Genomic DNA, 21,403 nt, shown 5'->3' on the forward strand with positions numbered 1-21,403 from the left:
TTACTCAGTCGTTAGTTCTGATGTAAGTTGAATGCCTCACTTTTTTTAAAAAAAAACTAGTTTTCTTTATTGTTGCCTTTTTTTTTTTTAATCAGTATCTTTATAAATCCGATCTTTATTTGTCTTTGGGGGTTAGCGGGAGAATGATAACATCAGCGAATTACATGCAGCACATTGTAGTACATATTGCTAACTAAAAAAAAACTATAAGATGTACAAAAAAAAGACTTTTGTAAGTGCAGTTTGTTGTAACTCATAGTTGTAAGTTGGGGACTACCTGTAGCATGCTAAATCTTTTAAACCATTTTGAAAAAGTCCTACAAGATTTAGTAAGCCTGTAATTACTTATGTATTCAGTGAAAGAAAACCAACTGGACTTATTTGTTAGCTCTGCACATAAAGTTTAACTAGAGAAAAATAACCTCCCACCAGCAGCACCATCTTTTTTTTTTTTTGAAGCTTCTAAGAGTCATTGCAGCACATTAAGGTTTATACCAAAATAACATACAGAAATGAGTAAATGGATGAGGCTCTTGTATTCTGGGAATATTGGTTTAAATATACTTTGTGATCCCCTTTCTGAGAGCCTCTGGGTCTAAAAACACCCCACAAAAAATGAGTAGCCCACTTTTGAATTTTAACCAGTCTACAACAGGTGCTTGTTGATTATTCAGAGATTGTCCAAGCATGATTTTCAGACTTTTTGCCCTTCCATTTGTCCTTTGTCAGTTTTCCTTGCTCTTTATCAGGGAAACAAAATCTAAATGAGTCCCTTTGTAACGTATTTCCTGATCCATAAAATTTTCATTAGTAGCACCAGTAAAATTTTATAAAAATTTATCTGCAGGTTTTAATTGTCCACTTAGTTGTTGTTGGCTTTGTCACCTGAGCAATAGGCATTGACTCAGGACAATAACTGGAAGCATTTGACAAATGTTACTAATAAACTAAAACCATTTTTGACATGAAGTAAATTTTTTAAAGAAACTTGGGGAGAGAGACGGCTGCTTTCACTTGTGTAGCATACATATTTTTTTCCGGGAAATACAAGGGATCTTTAATTAACCCAGAGCTAGATACTCACTTTTCTTTATATTTTTGTTTCTTGAGAAAAGTTACTGTCTATCGGTAGATTTGGTTATTTTTGGATGCTTTCCACAGAAAGTTTGTGAATGAAGCAGCATTATCAGTAGGGCACAAAATTGAGGCATCTAAAACTGTGATCAAAGGAGGAACAACCTCTCTTTGCTTTGAGTCCTTTTACAGCATCAGTCCTTGTAGGCTTCAGATTTCTTGACACTGTGAGAAAAAGAAACTGAAAAAGGCAACTGAGGATTTGTCCCAAGAGCTGGGCGTAGTAGAATACTTAGAATGCCTATGCAAAAGAAAAAGATGAGCCCATCTTCTCCCTGGGGTCCACCATATTATCTCATCCTTTCAGTTAGGACTGAACGCGGCATTGTGCAAATTGAAAAGTTGAAGCATGCTGTAAGAAAGCATTGAGTTGGCTTCCAGCACTATTCATACTGGTGGTGCAGGAATAGGCTTCATTCTGCCAGTGCCAGAATCAGAGCTAACCCTACAGCTTTGAAACTACAGAGTAATGATTGTCTGCCCATAAGGATAGCTGAGTTTAGCAAACATTATAAATTAATAGCTACAATTGGGAGTGGGGATATGGGAGGGAGGAAAGTTGTTTTTCCACAAACCGTTTGTCCTCATGACCCTGCTTACACACTGATAATTACCATCTGTAATGAGACATGAGGAAGAGTAATTCATAAATGCTTTTCTTTCTGGTTTTGAGACAGGTGCTGTTAATGAGTTACTAGCACAGTTACTACAAGTCCTGCTTTCAGAACTATTTATTTCTTAAAATTTGAGTTAATAGTGTTGGAGGTATCTTTGGCGTAAGAAATCTTGTTTATGCGTATGGATTTTGATTAACTGATTGCTGATTTCCTATGAATCGTGAACCTCCCTAACATGAAATGCCAAACTCACACTGACTTGTAGTGCCTGGTTATAACTCAGCATGTTGTAAACATTATTTTTTCCTAAGTCTAGTTGTTGATGAAGAGACGATGCAGTATTTTTATAATTCAGACCAACCAGAACCAATTGACTGGAGACCATTGGGATGGCACCAGCCTTCTAATGGTTTCCATGTTTAACCCTATATGATCCATTCTTCACACACCTAAAATCCAATTTTAGACGCATAAATTGGATTATGTCACATACACACACACACACACACACCCCCACCCCCATGAAACCCTAATAGCTTCCCACTGCACTGAAAATAAAATCCAAATTCCTTCATAGGGATGAGTTGCCTCTCTGCCTGTCCAGTTTCATAGTACTCTACTGTCTAGCCTCATGAACCTTCATTTTGTGCCTTTAAAATGCTAAGCTCTTTTCCTTTCTCAAGTCTCTGGGACTGTAGTTTCTACCCCACAACCCCAGATTGATTGTTCAGATCGCTGACTTCTTATCCTTAGGGCCTCAGTTTAAATGTAGACAGATTTTCTCTGACCAGCCTTTCGAAAGTAGCTTCCCCTCTCTCCCCAGTCAAGTTTTCTCAACATATTTCTTGTTTATTTACTTCATGGCTCCAATTCTTTGTGTACATGTATGTCTCTCCTACCAGAATAAACTCCATGAGAGCAGGACAGTGGGTGTTCAACAGATATTAAAAGAAAGGAAGAAGAAGATGTCCTAAGGAATCTGAGCATCTCTGATGGAAAGGGAGCTACCATCAAGGAGGTTTGCACTGGAAAATTGGAATCTTACAAGGAGAACTTTGAGGTTGGCAAAGAGAAGGTCAAAGCTCTTCCTGAGTGGGCGGCTTTCTGATAAGCCTCGTTTTATAAACAGTACCGTGAACTACACCCACTGTTCCTATCCTCCCCAATACAAGAGCAGGTCATATCCTGTATATCAATTTTTGAAAGAAGGGACATACGATGGATATGTGTTTTTGCCCAACACCACATCTTCTAATAATAATATCCCCCAACGAGCATATGATCCAAGATGGGCCAAACACTACCTTGCTTCCTAAAGCAATGGTTCTCAAACTTTAGTGTGCATCATATACATCTGGAGGGCTTGTTAAAACTGAGGTTACTGGGCCTCACCCCAACAGTTTCTAGGTCTGGATGGGACTTGAGGATTTGTATTTCTTACAAGTTCCCAGGTGATGCTCATGCTGCCAGTCTGGGGACTGTGCTTTGGGAACCATCGGTCTATGGGCTGAAATGGGAGCAAAGCCAAGAGACAGAAAGCCCTGCCTCTGGATTCATTATCCCCTAGGCCAAATCCACTACTGTCTTCCAACAGTGGATATGTAGGTCAATACATTTCCCTTCTTAACATAATAGGGACTGTTCTAGGCTATTTACTTAAATACTCTTTTCTTCAGCAACCCTATGAAGCAGTTGACATTAGCTGCATTTTATAGAAGAGTAGACTGATTCTCAGAGGTGAAGTAGTTCAACTAAGTTTTGAATCTGGTCTGTGCTTTAATCCATTCTCCCATGTAATTAATACAACATAAAGTTGGGGTATTTTTAGTAGACCAGGCTTCTATGAATTTGCTCTTTTCCATAGATGATAATTACAAAAAAGTCAACTCTAGCCCAGACTTCTTGCCCATGGGTCACTTTGACCCACAGATGTCATGAGTTTGACCAGTTCAGCATTTAAAAAAGTTTTTGAGTTCCTTTAGCTTCATATGCTTCCCAGCTTATCCATGTTCCTATCTTTAATTGCTTTATACCAAACCTCTTCAAGCTTATGGTTTGCCCCTCATTCAATCAAGGCCCGAGGCTCTGCAGATGTGTAGTCTGAGTAGCCAACTAGAACTCTATCCACCCAGGGATTAGATCATGCCTTTTCGTCCATCTTCCTTTAATGGTTTTATGAATACTGTTGCTTAAGGGTTAAATTTTCTCTCTCGGCTTCATCAGAGTTAGACCCTCTATCTCATGATGCCAGGTAGCCAAAGGGAGTCATGCCCCAGAGATGTACGGGTTTGTGTGTTCCAGTCATTAAACCCAGTGCTGTCAAGTCGATTCCGACTCATAGCGACCCTGTAGGGCAGAGTAGAACTGCCCCATAGTGTTTCTAAGGAGCGCCTGGCAGATTCGATTCCAGTCATTGATTACGTGGAATAATGAATAAAACCACAGACCGAATTAAAAATTTAATTGAGCTCTTTAGCTCAATGTAAGTCAGTTTAAACTGATAGTTTTGTATCTTGGCCAGCAGCTAGCAACCCAGCTGTCATTGAGTTGATTCTGACTCATGGTTGATCCCATGTGCTTCAGAGTAGAACTGAACTCCATAGGTTTTAATGGCTATAGTTTTATAGAAGTAGATTGCCAGACCTTTCTTCCACAGTGCTGCTGGGTGGATTCAAATCGTCAACCTTTCAGTTAGTAGTTGAGGGCAAACAGCGCCACCCAGGGACCATAGTTCATAGAGTAGTTGTGAGGATTACATGTAAAGTGCTTAGAATAGCAACTGGTACATGGTGAGCACTTAATATTAGCTGTTATTCTTCCCCCCAGAGCATATGGTGTCTGGTGTTCTGAAGTGTTTGCTAATGATGTGAAGGGAAAAAAAAGTCATTTGTGAGGTGTTAGCTGTTAAGTCTCTGATTAAACTTGAATGTCAACTTTTAGCAGTCTATAGTGACTTTCAGTAATAATTAATTGCATGCCTTCCCAAGGGACTCTATTACCTTTTGTCATTTAACAGTTGACGTTATACAGTAAAAGCAATTAATAGATTGCTCATTTGGAAATGGATTTTTCAAGCCCCTAAATGAGGCTGCTTGTTTGTGGGCTTACCCTATAGGGCAGTAATGAACTTTGTTCCAGACTTCAAAGGAGCTGTGCTCACCCAAGCAGAAAGGCACTTTCCAACCTTGGAAAGCTGTGTCTGACGGTGGGGGTAAGAAGTTCTCATTTGCTGCTTGGATTTCGGAATCCAGGCACCTCTCATTTATTACTGAATGTGATGGACACAAGGAAACACTTGTTTAAAAGGCACTCTGTTAAACTTTAAATCTGAAGCAAACAATGCAGGCACTTCCCGTCATCTTAGAAGAAAAAACCTTGGGAGTGACTCCAGAGGAAAGTATCTTTGGATTTTATTCCCTTGTTGAATGATTCTAACATTCAGCAGGCTGGGGCTTTCTGAAAACCCCCTGGTGCCATTCTTCAGTTGCTGGGAATCTCCCACCTGCACTGTAGCCAAGTCTTGGGTTGGAGTTGGCCTTTTAGGCTCCTGGTTAGGTCATGGCTTTTTGCCGTGAATGACCATAGCTGTCTTGGAAACACTCCCATGCTGACTAGGGAGATAAGGAGTTTGGGAAGCCTGCCAACACGTGGGGGAGCTGATAGGGACCAGCATACTGCTGGAAGCCTCCCTGCCAGTCCCAGGGCCTGTGCCCAGTGAGAGGCAGATGTAGGCTTTCCGTTGTCAAGGGCCTGTTGAGATCATGATAAGAAGTTCCTACTTCGTTAGCAACTGAATCCATCTGTGTGGCACAGGATTTAGACTTTCCTAAATGAGGATACTTGTTCTCTTGGTATGCTGGGCTACCCTTGATCCCCCTGTCTAAGGAAGTTTATTTCTTGTGAGATGGCTTGGGCACACAAGGCTTTGGTGGAAAGGTAGGGAGATATCTCTGTTGTCTCATTTTGCAGATGAAAACCCAAAGACAGACTTGAAGTTAGAATCAATTTCAGAGGGTCCATGACTTGTCCAAGTCACTCTGAAAATCAGTGGCAAAGCAGGAGCCAGAATTCAGGTTTCCTTATTTCCAGGCCAAAACTTTCTGCCTGCCTCTCCAGGGCAGATGTGCCAGAAAGGTCTACACTATTGGAGACACAGTGACAGAAATGAAGACACAATGAGACGTCCATGGCAGAATTTCCACCTCAAAGGTCCTGGCACAAGGAGATGGTGTTGTTAAACACTCAACGGTTTCACCCCTCTTCACATAAATGTTTCTGATAGACTATCTCAAAAGCTGCAGGGCGGGTAAAGGAGGAAAAGCCCAGTGATTTGTCTTACTAGCCAGCCTGCAACCAGGGCAGCGAAGGTTAAAGGGCTGTAGGCTAATTACAAAGCCCAGCAGGAAATAAAAGCAAATGTTGACAAGAAAACAATCCTGGCATAAAATTAAAAAAAGAAAAGCAAACACACCTGAAATGTATGTTGAGATAGTTTTTTGGTTTTTGTAAACTGCAAAGTTACGTTTTGCAAGTTGCATTTTTGGTGTCCTGTGACCAGCACTGCTTTGACATAGTTGTGGGCACCATTTTAATACGTAAGGAAGCTGCCAAGTCCTACCCTCATTCAGCAGCTTATCTCTAGTCACCTCATCCTGTCCTACCCAACAGCCTAGAAATAGGCTGGTCAGCCAGAATCCAGGCTTTGAAGGAGAGGTTGCAAAGGGTTTGTTCTCTACAGAGAGCATTCTAATTCTGACAAAATGAGAAATATTTTTCTGGTAGCATTTCTACTCTGACAGTACTAAGTGCAAAAGAGGATCTTAGATCAGAATTGTTTTCCTAACGAGAATATGCTTCACCTAAAACCCATGACTGACTTCATTCTCCGACATGGAGATTAGCTAACTGTATATTAATATATTAACCCTAGCCCTTGGCAGATGTTCAGAGTGTTTGCCAAACACAGCAATGCTGGGAGAGCAGGAAAGTTACCTGCAGTTTTCCCTTGTAGAAACTGTATTTATGTGTTTGGAGAGTCACATTTTCAGAGGTGAATATTGTCACTGTGTTTTCCTCCCAGAGAAAATGGTAAGTGGAAGTGTGCTGTCATTAGATTGTAAATGGCAAAACTCAGTGGTGGTCACTGAACTTGAGTTCGTAGTTTAACAGACCCAGAGGTTGCAAACTCAGATGCTTTTAGGGGCTAGCAATAAATGTTTAAAGCAGTCTCTCCTCAGCTCCAGCTGGTTGTTGTCTAGTGAGAATGTGGGCTCAATACTTTTGCTTTTTTTTTTTTTTTTTTAATTAAGAGGCCAGAAACCAGATTCATTTGTGAAATCTCCCCATTTTTAAATGTTGGCAACTTACTGTAAAATTTTTAAAATATTCTGTCTAAATAAAAACATACATAGGCCATATGGCTTCTGATTCAGCCTCTCTGCCCTCCCCAAGAATTCAGGCAACACATATTTTTTGAAATAGATGTTGCATGATCTCCTAAGTGTATATAAGTTTTATTACTTAAATGTCTCTTCTCCCTTAACTGAAAAATCTGAAACATACAACAGGCCAAGAATAACCATTCTAAGAAAAATGATGTCAGTATATAAATGTACCTTGGAGTGAAGTACAGATTGATTTTTTTGTCTCCTAAATTATTCCCAGTGGTTCCAGGTTGGCATAGAGTGAGGATGCTGAATGAGAACCTGTGAGCACTTCCCTCCACTTCCTGGCTCTGGCACAGAAAGGGCCACACAGCTCCCCTCCCCTCAGGCCCCAGCATTCTCCATTCCCTACTGGTGGAGAAACTGATTTTTCTACAGGTAGTCTCAAATGAAAATTATGTCACTAAAAAGATGTTATTTGATTTTTCACCTGGAAAGTTACAAAGAAAGTGAAAATGAAGTGTGAGGTGTAAGTAAGGTAGCAAGTGTCTGTGTGTGACCCCGACCTAACCCCCAGACGAGTCAGAGCCTGAGGCGAGGCCCCCAGTTCCTCTGAAAGGAAGGTCTTTCCGGCCTCCCTGGAAGCTGAGACCTTTCTGAAGTTTGGAAAACAATTTGGCGTTTGGCATATAAAGAGATTCCTCCAGATCAGTATGGGTTAAAACAAAGATTTACAGGTGGTTGGTGGGTTTTTTGTTGTTGTTGTCTTTTTTAGCCAACTCTGATCCCATCAATGTATTTCTAAGGAAAATGTAAACTGTTCATACATTCTCTTAAACATCACAGTGAAAAAAACAAGTACCCGTATGTGTGATAGAGCAGGCAGGGGGCTCTACCTGCTCTGTCCTTGGCAAAGGCCCTTGGCCACACTGGGGAAAATGCCAGCTTTGCTTCCGCACGAAAACCCATGTCGTGCCATCCCACTGGAGCACCGGCCGGCCCCAAAGGCAGGGCAGGGCAGGGAGAGGGATCTTTTTGAAGTGTTTCTAGGAGCTCTGTACAGCTGTCTTTGTCTTCTAGCCCAGGAGTGCTGTACAAAGCTATAAGGACACTGATGAGATCATGGCTCTGCTGCCATTTTCTAGGGAAGACTTCGCTTGGAGCATGGCTGCCTGGATTCGAAAATGTGTCCTTGACTCCATGGAGTAGTTCTTGTAGTTTTGCCTGGAAGAGAGCAGAGAATCAGACACATGCAGCTGCTCCAGGAAGTTCTTTTCCTTTAGTCTGAGCTGTTGGGAACCCACCAGCCAAGGAAGGCTCTTCATGGCTTAAAACTGTCCGTATCCAAAGAAAGGGCTGGGCCCTGCACAACAGGAGGATTAGCAGAAAGGGTGTGTGGTCCCTCACCCCTGGTAGCATACCCTCTAGAACCACTCTTGGTCCTGTTGAGTCTTCAGGCTTGAGGGGGTGGTTTGGGGAGGTAGGCCCCTGGGCTGGAAAGCAGACCTGTGTTTGAACACCAGCCCTGCAGCCTACTTGTGGTGTGACCCTGGGCAACGCACTTCCTCCCTCTGGGATTCCAATTCCTTGTCAGTATATTGAGGGAAAAACCTCGCCACCCCAGACGTGCACTCTGCCTCTGGACTGCCACATGCCCCACATCTGGGCTGCCACATGTTCCACATCTGGACTGCCACCACTGCTCCTGCCAGCAACCTCAATCACTCTGCATGGAATTCTCTGCCCCCAGTCAGCTGGGTGAAGCTCCTGAGCTCAGGAAGGAGCAAGGACAGGGCAAAGCTACCTAAGCCTTACTTGGCAGTTTCCAAGAATTTGACGGCCTCTTCATTTCTGCCTTGTTCCATAAACAGCAGGGCCAGCTCCAGCAGGGCATTTGGGATCAAGTAATGGTCATATTTAATCTTCTTTTCACTGCAGAACACAGAAGGACATGGCTTACAAGCTTTGCCCTTGAGACGTCCTTCAGGCTCATCCACCTGACCTGTCCCAGTATGGGATGACCCACCCAAGTGCTTATGTGGGGGTTTTCTGATCTGGATTCCAGCTTGGGAGGGATGGTCCCCACTACCTAGCCCTAGAATGCCTGGTGTCCATGGCAAAGCCTTCCAATCATCTGCACCTGGGGCCCCAACTCCCTGACAGCTATGGCTTAGCTCATGTCCTTAGTCCACCCCACCTTAGCCCTTCAACCCCCCTTTCTCCGGATGGTATAGTTTACTAAATTGGGAAGTCTGTTGCTGATCTGACCCACCCTCCATGCTGCCTAGAGACATCCTTTTAAAATCCAAATCTTTCAGACACTCCCCGGCCCAGTGACCTTCCTGGCTTTCTGTCTATTTTTAATGAGCAAACATCCAGGACCTTCTCAGGCTAGCTCTCCTTATTTCATCTTCATTCCTTCCCCTCTAGAACTTTACCCAGACAGGGAATGACCTAATCTAATCACTGTCACCCCAACCTCAGGCTTCATTCCTGTGTCCAGGCATTTATACATGTACTCTACTTAAAACTCAGCTTTCTCTGCCTGACAAACCCCGAGTTCATATGTCATCTCTAGGAAGCTTTTCCTGATTTCTGTCAGGGTTAGGTCCTCCTCAGGGCACCCACTGTCTCTCTGCTTTCCTCTAGCCCAGCCCTAATCATGCTAGACTGTGGCTATCCCTCTGTAACATTTGAGCTCCCCAAGGGCAAGGCCGGAAAGGTCGGCAGTTCAAATCCACGAGGTGCTTCTTGGGAACCCTATGGAGCAGTTCTACTCTGCCCTATGGGATCACTATGAGTTGGAATTGACTTGATGGCAATGGGTTTGGTTTTGGTTTTTAAGGGCAAGGCCAGGGCTGCTGCATTACAAACTCCAGGGGGCACCATTCACACGAAGGTCAGTGTGAATGGGCTCCTGAAATTGGGCAACCTGGTGGCCCTAGGAGCCAGGTTTGAATCATCTGTGCCCCCTGTGTCTAGCACAGGCCCTGGCACAGCACAGGCACCAGTGTGTGTGTGGTGAATGGGGGTAGGCTAGGGTTGGCTTCAGTAGTGGGTGTGAGGATGAGAAGCCCTGAAAATTCAACCAGAGAGCCCCAGGTCCAGCCAAAGACCATGTGGAATGGTTGCAGCCACAGAGGCACTTACTTAGCATAAATGCTCCTGAAATTCTCTTCGGCTTCATGCACGCGGCCCAAGTATCTCAGACACAGACCTTTCAGCAACTTCACCAAGCACTCGTCATCCACTGAGTACTCGTTCTCTGAAAATAGTGGTGTGAGGGAAGAAGACAGGCTTGTCAATTTTTCACTTGTTCATTACTGCAGCAGTTGCTACTCTGTACTGGGCCCAGGGACACAGATGACTTAGACATGTTCCCTGTCCTCAAGGAGCTCACATCTGGGAAGAAAAGACAGACACTGAGACAATAACATACAGTGAGCTCAGGACTGGCCAAGGGGAGCTGAGGGGCTATGAAACCCAGAGGAGGCCCTGACCCTACCTGGGGACAAGGAACAGCTTCCTGGAGGAGCTGACATTGAAGATGAGGCTAGAAAGACAAAGGGCAGGGTAGAGAAGTGGGGAAGGGCATTTTGAGCAGAGGGAACTTTCAATTGTAGAGAACTGAAGTCAAACCCAGCCTGGCAGGTTCAAGGTAGTTCAGAAAAATCAAACCAAACCCGTTGCTCTCAAGTTGATTCTGACTCAAAGCAACCCTACAGGACAGAGTAGAACTGCCCCATACGGTTTCCACAGAGCGGTTGGTGGATTTGAACTGCCAACCTTTTGGTTAGCAGCCAAGTTCTTAACTACTGCATTGCCAGGGCTCCTCAAGGTAGTTACCTGGGCCCTTTCCCAGCATCTCTTCAGCCTGGGTGATAATCTCAAGTATCCCATCGGTGAGTTCTTGCTGCTTCCCAATTACAGCATAGCCATTCCAGATATACATCATTTCCTAAGGGTAGGGAACAAATCAGTCCTAGTATGCCTCCCCACACAGTGGGACTCTCTGGGAGGACAGCTCTTTCTGCCTTGAGGCATCTGAAGCCCACTCTCACCTGTCTCCCAACCCCCACCCCCACCCCCAGGGGGCAGCAGTTCCTCAAAGGCAGGGGCTGGGTCAGACTCATCTGTGCCCCTCTCTCTAGCCCCAGCCCCAAGGCAGGGTACAGAAGACTGGCATCACAGGTTGTTGAGTGAATCTGAAACCCTCTCCAGGCCCCTGAGGCAGGAAGGTCTTTCTCCCTCACCCCACCTCCCCAGAGCCCATGGCTCTCATACTGGCTTTCAGCTGATTCCACAATCCTAGCCTGAGGTGCAGGGCCAGTAAAGACGGTCTACCCACCAGAGCAGGGATTGGCAACGAGATAGGCTTGGGGGAGAGGTAGCGTCTGGACTTCCGGATGGCAAACTTCTCTGTAGGTAGAGACTTGCCAGCAATCTTGAGCTTCAGGCCTGGCACGGCTCTGTGAAGGAGATGGGGAGGGTGGGGAGAGAAGACTGAGGGTTCCCCGCCTGCCGGGCTTCTGCTTGGCCCCTGTCTGAGCCTCGGTTTCCCCATCTATACCATCAGAATATTAAACTGAAGAACTTCCTAGGTCGGGAACAGCCTGTGCCTACGGCCTCACTTTACAGCCTGCCCCAGGACCTGGCCATTTCCTGTGACTAGGCAAGGGGTGCTTCCACACTAGCTGGCTGAGGTGAGAGTGTACCCAAACGCCCCCAGGCCTGTTCTGCCTCCGGGGGGTCTCTCCTCCACTCCCATGACCCATTTCCCAGGAGGGCCCACTGGGGGACCATCGCCCAGAGAAGGGGTGGGACTTGCCCAGCACTACACAGCTCTAATCCTTAATTAACTCTTGCCTCGTGGGCTGTGGCCTCCTCAGCTGTTTCCAAGGGCAAAGCAAAATGTGGTGCATGCTAGGTGAGCCCCCTCACCTGGGGCCTCGCCCACCTGGCTCTATCATGGCCCTCTGATTTCTGCCATAGCCACTGGGTGTGCTGGGGCCTCAGGCCTGAGCCGAAGAACAGCTGGACCTCGGTGTGAGGTCCTCCCAGCCCCCTTCTGCTTATTCACTGTGGAACCTCTCTGGGCCTCAGTTTTCTCAGCTCTAAAATGGAAATAATGATGCCTACTCTCACAGGTTTCTTGGAAGAGTTATATGAGATGGAGATAGGGAGTTCCTGGCATGTAGCAAGCATTTGGCAAATGATAAATACCCTAGTATTGTGATACCAGCAGCCCTAGGAAGCTTGGGTTACACCCACTTCCAGGACTGAGAAGTTGGGGCCACCCCTCGCCGTAACTGGAGGAAGGTCTACCAAGGCTGAGCACTGTCTCCAGACGGCCCCTGCTCAGACAGACCTTCTGGGGAGGCAAACATGGCAACTCAGGTAAGAATAAAACAGCCACCATTTAGCGGGCAGCTTAGTAGGTTCCAGACTCTATCGTCAGGCTCTTTAAATATATTTTCTATCATTCTCAAAACAACCTGCAAGGTCAAGATTGTTATTCCCATTTTATAAGATGCTGAAATTGTCCAAAGTGACACAGCTAAGAAGTGGCAGAGGTTGGATTTAATCCTGTTCGTTTGATAGCAACTCTTAGGCTCTCTACTGTGCTTCTTTGAGGTTATAAAGTTAACTCAGCAGAATGACAAGGGCCTTCCCCTTTCTGGACCTCAGGGTCCACTTCTGCCCTAATGACAAGGTGAAGAGACTCAGTGGGGAGGATGCTAACAAAACCACTTTGTGAAAGAAAACCTGCTAGCAGATTCCCAGGGCTCTAGCAGCAGTAGCAGCAGCAACATGGGGTGGTCATGGGAGGGAATGCCGGCACATGGGCGATCCTGAGGGAGGGTCAGGGCAGCTCAGGGCCAGGGGAGATGGCCACCTACCACCCCATCCCTGGTGGCCAGAGCTCAGGGTGGCCATGGGCAGAGCCTGGCTGGGCTGTCCACAGCAGAGGCCTGCTAGGGGGTTGCGATGGTGGGACCTACCTAAACAGCTCCACTTCGTCATCCCCGAATGGCTTGTAGTCCTCCTCCCCAAACATGCTGAGGTAGGCAGCCTTCATGTAGATGTAGGTGGCCTGTGCAAGACACAGCAACAGCCAGGTGTGAGCAAACTTCCTTCCCTCTAATCGCAGGCCTGGACTGGCACAAGTACCTCACTTGGACCTCACAACAGCCCAGCATGGTACTAATATCATCCCTGGATCTCAGGAGAGAATTTGAGGGTGAGAAAGCTGAAGACACTTGAAAAGCTCTAAGTGGTAGAACTGGGCATTAAATACAGGATGCCAAAGCACCTGGCCTCTGTAAGCCATACTTGAGCGGGACGTGCTGAGGCTGAGAGGGAGACACAGAGACGGGAAGGGTGCTTACAGCAGCAAGGGCCTCTGGGAAGAGACAACTTCAGAGCTGGCCCTTGAAGGACAATGAGAAGATTCACAGGGATCTGAGAAAGGGCCTTCCCAGCAAGGGGAACAGCCTGAACAAAGTCAGGGATAGGGATGTGTGTAGGTAGGACACAAATGGGTAGCACAGAGCATAGGATGCCTGAAGTGTTAGGTCAGAAAGGAGGGCAGGGCCCTGGGCCAGGCTGGCTCAGGCTCCACTTTACTGTGTACTAGGCACTTTACATACGTCATCTCGCTTGGTCCCAAAGATGACAGACAAGAATCTGTACCCCACCTCTGCTCCCTGAGCGCCGGGAGTTGACCCTAGGTTTGTGTGGCTTCCAGCTATGGCCTTCACCACTAGGTCCACAGCCACCCCTGACAGGAATGGTGAGGCTGTTCAGGAGATCCAACCCTAAATGCCACCTCCTTCCCCAGGAGTGCCTGGATGGTGAAAACGGTTAACATGCTCAGCCGCTAACTGAAAGGTTGGTGGTTTAAATCCACCCAGAGGTGCCTCAAAAGAAAAACCTGGTGATCCACTTCTGAAAAACTAGGCATTGAAAACCCTATGGAGCGCAGTTCTGCCCTGACACACAAGGGGTCGCCACGGACGGCAAATTGTTTTTGGTTTTCCTCAGACCAGCCGAAGAAGAGCCTATCTCTGTGCTGCCCTCCAGTGGCTAAGCCTTGAACTACAGCTGCTTCCTCGCGGTAGGCTGCCAAGGAACTACCTGCCAGTGGCCAAGAAAAAAAGTGTAGGGGTGGAGAAGAGAAGTAAGCGGATCATCCTGGAGTGATGGAAAGGTGGAAAGCCGCGTTCACCCAGCAGCCCCACCCACACTGGATCCCAGGTCTCCTCCCAGTTTTTACAAATTGAGGAAAAGCCGGTCTGTATGGGGTGTGGTGGGCAGAATCTCCCCTCCCCAAAATCTGTTCTCCATCCCATCTTCATCTTCCCGGCAGCCCTGGAAGAAACCTGGTATCATCCTTGCCGTCTCCCTCTCCCCCACCCCACCCCCAACACTGAGTGCCTATGTCCCATGACTTTACCTCCGATCTGGAATCCCACTGCCCTTATCTCTCACCCCAATTATTACACCAGCCTCCACAACCATCGCCCTGCTCCAAGCTCCTTTCTATTTCCCTGGTCCATGACACTGTACGTGCCTAGCCCAGTGCCCTCCTCACTGGTCTCCTTGCTCCCACTCCTACCTGCATCATTCTCACCAAACCCACTCTGGTCTTGTATAAGGCAGATCATGTCAGTCTCTTCTCGAAATCTTCTGATAATATCCCATCACACTTAGGATACAATCCAAGCTTCCTGCCACAGCCTGCAAGGCCTGCTCAATTTTCCCCTCAGTTTCTTTTCCAACTTCATTTCCAACCATTCCGCCCTCACTCACAACACTCCAGCCACACAGGCCTGCGTGCTGTTCCCAGGACACACGAAAGCATTCCTGCCCCCAGTCTACAGCTTCCTCTCTCTGGAATGCCCTTCCTCCAGACAGCCACATGGCTTATTCTTCACTTCATTCTGGTGTCTTCTCAGACAGGCTTGCACTTAGCAGAACCCAACATTGTATGATACTGTACGTCTAGTTGTTTGTGTGCTGTCTCTCTCCCCACTAGAATGTGAGCCTTGAGAAGGGGTCTTTGTTTTGTTCACTGTTGTATCTCCCAGCCTAGAACAGGACCTGGCATATGGTGGTGCCCAGCAACAGTAGGTGAGATTTCTAAAGCACAAGCCTAAACCACAAGTGTTCAAGGGCTTCCCACCATCAGACTAAAGTCCCAGCAGCCACTCTGGACCCTCCATGCTCTCTCTAAACTCCTTTACTAGCTCATTTTCTACCATTTCCTCCCAAAGCTTCAGCCCAGGCCTTTCCTGTGCTGCTCCCTTCAGCCTGGGATGTCATTCCCCCTTCTCTGCCTGGCTCAGACTCTCCACACCGACTTCCTCTAAGAGAATTTCCCAGCTCTCCCCAGAAGGCTCGCCCTCAACTGAGCCACCAGGATTTCGGATGTGTTCAGTGACCTAGAGTTGTGAGACCCAGGGATAACCTAGTGACCAGAGGATGTCATGGGGGCCACGCTGATGGAAAATGGCAGCTGCCTCCTCTGATGGGAGTCCTGTCTCCCCAGGGCTATTTGGCTGTTTTCCACAAACATTCATTTTGCTGTATTACTCTGCCAGATTCTGTACCAAGTCAGACAGTTGTCTTTAAGAAGTTTACAGTGGAGGCAGAGCCAAAATGGCAGAATAGACGGCCGCTTCCATCAAGCCCTCTTTACAACAAAGACCTGAAAAAACAAGTAAAATGAGTATATTTGTGACAAGCTGGGAGCCCTGAACATCAAAGGCAAGCTTAGACAACGAACTGAGGGGCAGGGGGAGGAAGAGGCCATCAGAAGTGGAGAGGAGTTACCGATCTGAATCGCGGGGAGCCCTCAGGCACCATTCCCGGAGCGGGGGTGGCAGTGGCGGGCTGGTACTAGCGTTCGGCTGCAGTTTCCTCAGGGAGAAGCAGCCAGCCACACAGCCTACTCATACCTCTGGAACCTGAGGAGAACGGCGCTCCTGGCAAAAGCTAAGTGCTTACATGTATTTTACCGTGCCCCCCCAACCCCAGGCCGGCGTCAGCGGCTGAATCCCTGGGCCTGAGATAGACCCTGGTGAGCATCTAGAGCCATCCTCCTGGCCTTGGGGAAGGAAAAAATTTGCAACTGGGGGGAAAAGATAATTTGCTAGCTCCATTAACCAGGGGTCCTCAGGACAGAAGCAGCTCCTGTCCAGGCATAAACCGTCTGTGGACCTTGAGCACCTTTCCCTTCTGCATGGACCTGTGTGGGCCTATTCCGGGAGAATAGGCCATTGTTGTCAAACTCCAACCATTTCAGCTGTGCAGTGGAGAGGTGGGTGTTTGACATTTGACATTACTTTGCCTTTTAAACAAGGTCCTCACCTACCCACATCAGGGACCTAAGGACTGGTAGCTCCACTCAGGTCACCCAGCCACTCATGAGAGGGGTCCAAAGATAACTGGTACCTCCCAGTCCTTACAACCAAAAACGTTGGGTGCCCATGGTCCCTCTGCAGAACCCACCCACCAGCACGCTCTAGGGAACAGAGACGCATTTTCCTCAGAGATACTTCGGGGTCGGTTCTCAGCTCCCTGCCTTGTTCAGAGTGTGACCCCCTGCTGCAATCAGATACTGGTATATACGCCAATCACCCCTGCCCCTCTAAAACTGTAGGACAGAGCCTGTACCACATACTTGGTATCCGCTACCTGGAAACCTGAGCTGAATTCATACAAGAAAACTGAATGAACTCCTACACTGATATACCTGATAACAGCTCTAGCCAGCTGGGGACAGGACACCAGAGCTCCAAAGGCAAAAATCATCAAGGTAGCTCACTCAAACAACCCATAGGGGTATACCAAAACAAAACAAACCAAGCAGCTATGACACAGTAAGCAAGCATAAACTAATACAATAACTTATAGATGGCTCAGAGACAACACTCAACATCAAGTCACATAAAGAAACAGACCATGATCACTTCAACAGGCTCTCAAAACAAAGAATCCAGCGATCTTCTAGATGAAAGTACATTCCAGAATTACCAGATGCAGAATACAAAAGTTTAATATACAGAACCCTTCAAGACATCAGGGAGGAAATGAGGCAGTATGCAGAACAAGCCAAGGAAACACAGATAAAGCAACTGAAGAAATTAGAAAGATTACTCAGGAACATGAAAAGTTTAATAAGCTGGAAAAATCCATAGACAGCAATCAGAAATTCAGAAGATTAACAATAAAATTACAGAATTAGATAACTCAAAAGAAAGTCAGAGGAGCAGAATTGAGCAAGTAGAAGCCAGAATTTCGGAACTTGAAGATAAATCACTTGGCACTAATATATTTGAAGAAAAATCAGATAGAAGAATTTTAAAAAATGAAGAAACCTTAAGAATCATGGGGGACTCTATCAAGAGAAATAACTTATGAGTGATTGGAGTACCAGGACAGGGAGGGATAACAGAAAATACAGAGAGAATTGTTGAGGATTTGTTGGCAGAAAACTTCCCTGGTATTGTGAAAGATGAGAAGATATCTATCCAAGATGCTCATCGAACTCCACATAAGGTAGATCTTAAAAGAAAGTCACCAAGACATATTATAATCAAGCTTGCCAAAACCAAAGAGAGAATTATAAGAGCAGTGACGGATAAACGAAAAGTCACCTACAAAGGATAGCCAATAAGAATAAGCTCGGACTACTCGGCAGAAACCATGCAGGCAAGAAGGCAATGGGATGACATATTTAAAAAACTGAAGGAAAAAAATTGCCTGCCAAGAATCATACATCCATCAAAACTGTCTCTTAAATATGAAGGTGAAATTAAGACATTTCCAGATAAACACAAGTTGAGGGAATTCGTAAAAACCAAACCAAAACTACAAGAAATACTAAAGGAAGTTCTTTGGTTAGAAAATCAATAATATCAGGTATCAACCCAAGACTAGAACACTGAGAAGAGCAGCCAGAAGTCAACCCAGACAGGGAAATCCAAAAAAACAAAGCAAGTTTATAAAAAAAAAAAAAAAAAGCCCAAAACAAGGTAACAGCAATATTATTATATAAAAGAAGACAACATTAAAATAATAAAGAGGGACTAAGAAATGTAATCATACACCTTCCATATGGAGAGGAAGATACGGAGATACAAAGAAATAAAGGTTAGGTTTAAATTTAGAAAAATAGGGGTAAATAATAAGGTAACCACAAAGTAGACAAAGTATCCTACTCATCAAAATAAAATACAAGGGAAAAATACAGACTCAGCAGAAACAAAATCAACAACAACAAATATGAGGAAAGGACAATATACAAAGAAAATCTACTCAGCACATAAAATCAAGTGGGAAAAAGAATAAACTGTCAACACACAAAAAAAGACATCAAAATGATAGCACTAAATTCATACCTATCCATAATAATGCTGAATGTAAATGGACTAAATACACCAATAAAGAGACAAAGAGTGGCAGAATGGATTAAAAAACAAGATCCATCTATATGCTGCCTACAAGAGACACACCTTAGACTTAGAGACACAAACAAACTAAAACTCAAAGGATGGAAAAAAATATATCAAGCAAACAACAATCAAAAAAGAGCAGGAGTGACAATATTAATTTCTGACAAAATAGGCTTTAAAGTTAAATCCATCAGAAAGGATACGGAGGGATACTATATAATGATTAAAGGGACAATACACCAAGAAGATATAACCATATTAAATATTTATGCACCCAATGACAGGGCTACAAGATACATAAAACAAACTCTATCAGCATTGAAAAGTGAGATAGACAGCTCCACAATAATAGTAGGAGACTTCAACACACCACTTTCGGTGAAGGACAGGACATCCAGAAAGAACCTCAATAAGGACACGGAAGATCTAAATGCCACCATCAACCAACTTGACCTCGTAGACATATACAGAACACTCCATCCAACAGCAACCAACTATACTTTCTTTTCTAGTGCACATGGAACATTCTCTAGAATAAATCAGATATTAGGTCATAAAGCAAGCCTTAATAGAATCCAAAACATTGAAATATTACAAAGCATCTTCTCTGACCATAAGGCCATAAAAGTAGAAATCAATAAGAGGAAAGGAAATCAAACACTTGGAAGCTGAACAATACCCTGCTCAAAAAAGACTGGATTATAGAAGACATTAAGGATGGAATAAAGAAATTCAGAGAATCCAATGAGAATGAAAACACTTCCTATCAGAACCTTTGGGACACAGCGAAAGCAGTGCTCAGAGGTCAATTTATATCAACAAATGCACACATCCAAAAAGAAAGGGCCCAAATTAAAGAATTATCCCTACAACTTGAACAAATAGAAAGAGACCAACAAGAGAAACCCACAAGCACTGGAAGAAAACAAATAATAAAAATTACAGCTGAACTAAATGAAATAGAAAACAGAAAAACAATTGAAAGAATTAACAAGACCAAAAGCTGGTTTTTTGAAAAAATCAGTGAAATTGATAAACCACTGGCCAAACTGACAAAAGAAAAACAGGAGAGGAAGCAAATAACCCGAATAAGAAATGAGATGGGCGATATCACAACAGACCCAACTGAAATTAAAAGAATCATATTAGATTACTATGAAAAACTAAACTTGAACAAATGTGAAAACCTAGAAGAAATGGATGAATTCCTAGAAACACACTACCTACCTAAACTGACACAAACAGAGGTAGAACAAATAAATAGACCCATAACAAAAGAAGGGATTGAAAAGGTAATCAAAAAACTCCCAACAAAAAAAAGCCCTGGTAATAACGGCTTCACTGCAGAGTTCTACCAAACTTTCAGAGAAGAGTTAACACCACTACTGCTGAAGGTATTTCAGAGCATAGAAAAGAATGGAATACTACCAAACTCATTCTATGAAGCCACCATATCCCTGATACCAAAACCAGGTAAAGACACCACAAAAAAAGAAAATTACAGACCTATATCCCTTATGAATGTAGATGCAAAAATCCTCAACAGAATTCTAGCCAATAGAATTCAACAACATATCAAAAAAATAATTCACCATGACCAAGTGGGATTCATACCAGGTATGCAGGAATGGTTCAACATTAGAAAAACAATTAATGTAATCCACCACATAAATAAAACAAAAGACAAGAATCACATGATTTTATCAATAGATGCAGAAAAGGCATTTGACAAAGTTCAACACTCATCCATGATAAAAACTCTCAGCAAAATAGGAATAGAGGGAAAGTCCTCAACATAATAAAGCGCATTTATAAAGCCAACAGCCAACATCACCCTAAATGGAGAGAGCCTGAAAACATTCCCACTGAGATCAGGAACAAGATAAGGATGCCCTTTATCACCATTCTTATTCGACATCGTGCTGGAAGTCCTAGCCAGAGCAATTAGGCTAGATAAAGAAATAAAGGGCATCCAGATTGGCAAGGAAGAAGTCAAAGTATCTCTATTTGCAGATGACATGATCTTATACACAGAAAACCCTAAGGCATCCTCCAGAAATCTACTGAAACTAATAGAAGAGTTCAGCAGAGTATCAAGATACAAGATAAACATGCAAAAATCAGTTGGATTCCTCCACACCAACAAAAAGTACATGGAAGAGGAAATCACCAAATCAATGCCATTTACAGTAGCCCCCAAGAATATAAAATACTTAGGAATAAATCTTACCAGAGATGTAATTAAGACTTATACAAAGAAAACTACAGTACACTTCTGCAAGAAACCAAAAGAAGACTTACATAAGTAGAAGAACATACCTTGCTCGTGGATAGGAAGACTTACCATAATAAAAATGTCTACGCTACCAAAAGTGATCTATACATTTAATGCAATTCCGATCCAAATGCCAACGACATTCCTTAATGAGATGGAGAAACAAATCGCCAATTTCATATGGAAGGGAAAGAGGCCTTACTGAAAAAGGCATTACTGAAAAAGAAAAACAAAGTGGGAGGCCTTACTTTACCTGATTTTAGACCCTATTATACCGCCACAGTAGTCAAAACAGCCTGGTACTGGTACAACAACACATACATAGACCAATGGAACAGAATTAAGAATCCAGACATAAATCCATCCACATATGAAGAGTTGATATTTGACAAAGGCCCCAAAACAGTTAAATGGGGAAAAGACAGCCTTTTTAACAAATGGTGTTGGCATAACTGGATATCCATCTGCAAAAAAATGAAACAAGACCCATACCTAACCCCATGCACCAAAACTAACTCAAAATGGATCAAAGAC

At 44.5% G+C, this 21,403-nt stretch overlaps 1 protein-coding gene across 2 annotated transcripts in view; it reads right to left on the reverse strand.

Annotated features, from left to right (window-relative positions):
* Positions 1-5,150: 5,150 nt before the first annotated feature.
* Positions 5,151-21,403, reverse strand: part of TTC39A (tetratricopeptide repeat domain 39A) — a 62,303-nt gene continuing 46,050 nt past the window's right edge. For both annotated transcript variants that reach the window (XM_064281944.1, XM_064281945.1), the window contains exons 13-18: positions 13,138-13,229; positions 11,484-11,604; positions 10,982-11,093; positions 10,286-10,400; positions 8,951-9,067; positions 5,151-8,359 (exon numbers count right to left, since the gene is read on the reverse strand). In XM_064281944.1, the coding sequence (XP_064138014.1) occupies positions 8,236-8,359; positions 8,951-9,067; positions 10,286-10,400; positions 10,982-11,093; positions 11,484-11,604; positions 13,138-13,229 (681 nt within the window). In that variant the 3' untranslated portion in view covers positions 5,151-8,235. The remainder of the gene's footprint in view (positions 8,360-8,950; positions 9,068-10,285; positions 10,401-10,981; positions 11,094-11,483; positions 11,605-13,137; positions 13,230-21,403) is intronic.

This window comes from Loxodonta africana, chromosome 3, assembly GCF_030014295.1.
Source record: "Loxodonta africana isolate mLoxAfr1 chromosome 3, mLoxAfr1.hap2, whole genome shotgun sequence".
In the NCBI taxonomy this organism is placed as follows: Eukaryota; Metazoa; Chordata; class Mammalia; order Proboscidea; family Elephantidae; genus Loxodonta; species Loxodonta africana.